At 37.8% G+C, this 6,000-nt stretch overlaps 1 protein-coding gene across 1 annotated transcript in view; it reads left to right on the top strand.

Annotated features, from left to right (window-relative positions):
- The first annotated feature begins 321 nt into the window (after window positions 1-321).
- Window positions 322-6,000, top strand: part of arsj (arylsulfatase family, member J) — a 28,457-nt gene continuing 22,778 nt past the window's right edge. The window contains exon 1 of the mRNA XM_030162932.1: window positions 322-1,277. Within this exon, the coding sequence (XP_030018792.1) occupies window positions 967-1,277 (311 nt within the window). The 5' untranslated portion in view covers window positions 322-966. The remainder of the gene's footprint in view (window positions 1,278-6,000) is intronic.

Here is a 6,000-nt window from a genome sequence, read left to right as displayed (position 1 = left end):
ATTGCTTCTAAAATTGTGCTTAAATTCTTGCTGAACTTGTCATTATAAACTCTTAAACTCTTTATTTGCTTTTGTTGGTTCTTAATTTGTTGTAATTATGTTTATACTGCTCTTTTGGCCACTCGGTTAAATAACTGATATATTTATACATATTTGACATCTTGCTTTACTTTTATTGTACCTTTGTCTTGCTTTGGTTTGGCCTCACTGTTTTTTTGTTGTTGTTTTTTTAACATCCTGCTTTTGCTTCATTCTGTTATAATTGTTTTTAAAAGTACAGTATAGTTAAAATTTGATGATGACTGTTGTAGGTGATTAACTTATGCGCGTCGCCGCCGGGGTTTCCTTGCGGTTCCTGAACGCATCACGGTGTGGTTTGGTGCTGGGAGTCTCAGTTGAGCAGAGGACGGACTCCCGGACCTGCCTCCTTTACAGACCATCCAGTGCTGGGTTTGGGTCCTGTGCGGAGTGTTGTGAGTGTGGGGGGACCGCAGTGTGACAGGATGGACCACATGTGCCCTAAACTGACCGCACCAGCCGCTTTACGCACACTGTTTGTTAGGACTGAACAACTTGTGCGCGTCTTTTGACAAACAGCACCAGTCGGAGGGATGATGGACTGATCTGATGCAGTGACAAACCTCCGTGCAGCTGTATTGACAAACAGATCAGATGGATTTGTAAATAACAGTTTAGACGCAGACTGTGATGTGAAACTCCAACACTGGTGATGCGTTTGGGTTCCACGTGGATTCGCGGATAGTGCTGTCGCCTCTGATTTGTTTTTCCCCACAAACCACGAAGCTGTCAGAGGACTGTGCGGTGGCAGAACAGACTGACTGCGATGCAAACCCGATTTCCAAGTGTTGCTGTTCCCCCTGAACATGTGCAACACGCCGCCGCCAGTGCGCAAAAGCCCCGCTGAGCACCAGTAGCCGCTCCTGCGCGTCCAAAACACGCAGAACCATGTTTCTCCTGTGGGTCCCGGTGAGTTTAGTCCTCGGGTTCATCATTTCTCAGACGTGGAGCGTTCAGACGTCGTGGGAGAATTGGAACCAAGACCTCCGCAACAGAGGGAACGAGTTTGAGAAGAAGAGCTCTCAGCCGCACATAGTCTTCATCCTGGTGGACGACCAGGGCTTCAGGGATGTGGGCTATCATGGCTCCGAGATCAAAACCCCGACCCTGGACCGGCTGGCAGCGCAGGGAGTCAAACTGGAGAACTACTACGTGCAGCCGCTGTGCAGTCCATCCAGGAGTCAGCTGATGACCGGCAGGTACAGTCTCCATCAGGGGTCCATGCATGTGCCAGGGGGTCTGGGATGGAAACAGGGGATCTATGCCCCACAGCAGGGGTGTCAAACTCATTTTAGTTCAGGGGCCACATCCACCCCAATTCGATCTCAAGCGGGCCAAACCATTAAAATAATTGCATTAAAAAACCTATAAATCAGTGTTTTCAACCTTGGGGTCACCTGAAATTTTGAGTAATTGATTTAAAAAAAAAACAACAACTGACTAATAAAAAATATATGGTGAGTTGAGAGACAATCACAATACATAAACATGACAAACTGTGAAGCTGAAACTGAAGCACTGTGGTTCTGTTTATCTTTCAAATGTTCACTGTGGTCGGTTTCAGATGCTGCAGCTCTTTCATAATTCATAGTTTGAGTTATTGTTTGTTCAGTATTAATTGTCAGCCTTGTAAATCCAAGATGGACTGACTGTACATATCCTGACCAAGGAAAATAAAATTCTCACTTTCTGCAGTAATCTACACCTGGCTTTTCTGCCTCCATCCATAATAATATACATTATATAGACTAAATATAATTTAAAATTAATGTTTATTTGCAACATAGTATAGCTAACTATTACATGATCAAAAATAAATTAATTTTAGCAAAAAAAAAGTCTCAGTTTTGTCTGGGGTCGCCACAGATTTGTGATGTTAAAATGGGGTCACGAGTCAAAAAAGGTTGGGAACCACTGCTATAAATAATGACAACTCCAAGTTTTTCTCTTCATTTTAGTGCAATAAAAAAAACATTACTTTATGAAAATATTTACATTTACAAACTATCTTTTCATCAAAAAGATGTGAGTAACCAGAAAAAAATGTAATTTCTTAAGAAAAATAAGCTAAATTTTAACAATATTATACCTCAACTTATCACTTGTACACGTGCATTACACACAATGTTACACAAACATAATGTTGAAATTTGGAAGTTTGGAATGTGTAACTAAAATAAGAACGTCTACAATATTATGTGTCATCTCATTAACATGACTTCCAAATCGGATCTACAAATCCACAAAACATTTAGTAACAGACAAAATATTGTTAAAATTGTTCCTCATTTTCACGTTGTTCACATTTTATTGTAAGGGTTAATAGACTATTATTTTACTTTAGATCACACTGGGCTAAAACCAGTTCAACACCCTTGACTGTTAATATCTTCAGTGTAATTTTTGCACTCCATAAAATCATGCCACGGGCCGGATTGGAACCTTTGGAGGGCCGGTTTTGGCCCACAGGCCGCATGTTTGACACCTGTGCCCTACAGTGAGCTGAAAAAGCACAGGTTGTAAACCAGCAGACCGGGCCCTGGGGTGTCATGTGGTTTCATGTGAGTCTTAGGCACCAAATACAGGCTGATGCCATTCATTCTTTTCCACTGTTTCCCAAAAAGTTAGAAAAAATATATATTTTTCCTTTTTTCATGATATGGTTATGACAATGTGGTTTATTCTTAATGGATAAAGTGTAACTGGGACTCAGTATGGAACCATTGCACCTGATCAAAGGTGTATACATAGGAATAAAAAGAGGATTGTGTCTGAAAATAAAATTATTCTAACTGTTTGGGCAACAGTGTAAAACAATGAATGGCATTAGTCTCTATTTGGTGCCTAAGACTCACATGAAACCACATGACACTCCAGTGCAGGGTTAGTGGCTTAAAGTACAGTTTACACTTAAAATTATATGTAGCTAATTAGTTTTCTCCCAAGTGCTTCATATCACATTGTCATTGCGTACCCAATAGGGATGTAACGGTATGAAAATTTCATATCACGGTTATTGTGACCTAAATTATCACGGTTATCATTATTATCATGGTATTTATACTTAGACACACTGAAATAATGTAACCAAGTTGTTTTTTGAAAATAATAATAATAATAATAATAGGCACAATGTACTTTTTATTGGCATAAACGTTCAAATATTAACATGTAAACATCAAACATACAAATGTGCAATAAAGATTGCACCTTATGGCCATTGTTTGACCATTTTCCAGATCAAGTTTGAGTTGTTTTAATTTCTTTTTCATAGATAGTTAGTTAGATAGATAGATAGATAGATAGATAGATAGATAGATAGATAGATAGATAGATAGATAGATAGATGTGAACAAACTTAATAAAAATGTTGAATATAAGCAACAAATGATCAAAATACAGAACAAATTGGACAAAAATGCACAAACATAAGCAGCAAAATCAATGAAAATGAACAAAAAATGAGATAAAATGAATAAAAACTGACCAAAATTGGCAAGAAAATGAATAAAAATAAATGTAAATAAGTAGCGCAATCATCCAGGAAATGTGCAGTACTGTGACTTTTCGAAGTGTGGTAATCAAACACGGTTATCATGATAATTAGAATTTAAACGGTAATACTAACCGTCGGGAATTTTACTGTGGTTTATCGTTATACCGATAATCATTACATCCCTAGTACCCAGAGTATCTTAATCTTTTCTTTTTTTTTTTTAATTACAGGAAATATTGTTTTGAGATACACACTGAAACCGATGTAGTCTCAGTGCAAAGATCTTAATCTCGTGTTTGTGTGTTAAATCTTTTTAAAGTGACTTCCTGTCACAGTGGATGCTCCAGACTGCATCCTTCTGATTTTGATTAAATCTTGGTTGTATTGAAAACCAGCTTTCTATTTTAAGCACTTCAAACACCCCTGATTAAACAACATTTTAATTAAGGACCTGGGTCTGCTGTCAGAAAGGTTGAGACTCCTCCAGAAACCCTAAGTTTTATTTACTTTAACCGACATATTTCATAACAAGTCTCATGTTGGGTCGGTGTGACAGCTGTGTAAGCAAACAGGCGTCTTAATTATGTTGATATTTGCAGAGATCTGAAAGGGTTTTAAGAAGCTGCACCAAGATGATAGATGCAGTTCTCTCCTTATAAACACATAAATATGGGGGAAATCATGGTAGAAACATCTAAATTCAGCAATACACATCATCCTTCTGCACCTGTGTCATCTCTGTCCAAAACAAAAACCCAAATGTGAATATACATGACCCTATGGTGTTTGATGGAGCGGTAAAGTAAAACCAAAATATCCCATAAAGCGGAGCTGTCATGTTTCTTCTGTGATGAGCCACAAAGTGGAGCAGTAGAGTCACATCTGACAAAACCACAACAGCACTAGGTTATTAAAGCTGTCAGTCATGCACTATTGAACCCCATGGCACTGAAAACACCTGGGATTAAATATTAATGCTAAAAATTTACGCTGTGATCTTGATGGTGAGTTTAGGGGGAATACAGAAGATAGCATTAAGCATCACTTTGTAACTTCATTTTGGTGACCATATCCTAACAAAAACTACATTAACAGTCCTTTTATGAGCTTTTTTCTACACATTTTATCTTCAAAGACCATCTTTAAAGGGGTCATATTAAGCTAAACCCACTTTTATTAGTCTTTGGTACATTTATTTGTGTATTTGGACCCTAATAGTTCATAAAGTTTGAGTTTGAACCCTCCAGGTGCTGCAAAACTATCTTTATATTCATTTTGGCAAAAATCAAGTGAATTTCTACAACCTTTTTCAGTTCCGTCTTAATTTGTTACGTTTTACAACTAGTTACGTCACAACATTTGCACATATAAGGTCAAGACTTCTGACAAACATTTCTCCGAGTACGATATAAGTGTTTGTCAGCAGCAGTGGTTGTAGTCCATACTGAAAATATGTCCAAACCTAAAATGTTCAGTTATTGGTTGTATTAACGAACACAAGTGGCTGGATGGGACAGAAAGCACAGCCAATAACCTGGAGGGGGTGGGGTCATGTGCATTTAAAGGGCCAGCGCTCAAAACGACCTTTCTGGTGTCATTACTCAGAAATAAGCTTGAAGATGGACCTGTAGAGTTAAATTAATGAAGAATTCAGACCCAAGCATAACATTTACAGTTTATGTAGACCACAGGGAAATGTTTTAAAATGCATAATTCCATTTTAAAAAAAAGCAAAATATCACTCCTTTAAGGCAGTGAAATTTAGTTTTTGGAGTCCGATAACCAAGCCACTTTAACTCAGTTAGTTGCCATGTCATTGTTAACGCATGTCCTCCACACAAACCACAATAAGAATGATAAAAAAAAAAAAACTGAATTACCAAGGTTTTTCAGACTTTACATAGCATGTGCTGCACTCTGTAGGAACAGTGCCATTAGAAACATTAGTTCTATGTGGGTCAAAACACAGTAATGTCCCGTTGGAGAGTGAACTTTAATTGATTGCCATTCCAACATTTATTTCAATATAAAGTAGCTCCTTGTTTTGGATAATCCCTTATGGTCCAACTAAAGCAAAAATGAATTAAAGTAAAAATGTGGGTCATTTAGCAACACTAATTTGTCAAATAGTCTCTAACATGTCCTGTCAGAGAGATTTCGAATACTGTGTTTTGACCCATGTCTGTATGAAGTAAAATTTACACTACTGCACAACAGTCCAAGGCCTAGGTAAAGTTCTAATGTCTAATGTCTAATGTCTTCACATAGTATTTCTGTGCCTCTGTATTAAGATCCAATCTGCGAGTATGTGAAGTATGTACAACAATATATACTAAAGTTTCAGGGAAAAACAGCTTCTACAAACCACAGTGGTAGGATTTAGTGTGACCTCCCTTTGCATTGAACATGTCTTTAATGCTTTTGTT

This window comes from Sphaeramia orbicularis, chromosome 18, assembly GCF_902148855.1.
Source record: "Sphaeramia orbicularis chromosome 18, fSphaOr1.1, whole genome shotgun sequence".
Lineage (NCBI taxonomy): Eukaryota > Metazoa > Chordata > Actinopteri > Kurtiformes > Apogonidae > Sphaeramia > Sphaeramia orbicularis.
The sequence above is the reverse complement of the archived record's forward strand: the minus strand, read 5'-3'. Positions and strand labels throughout refer to the sequence as shown.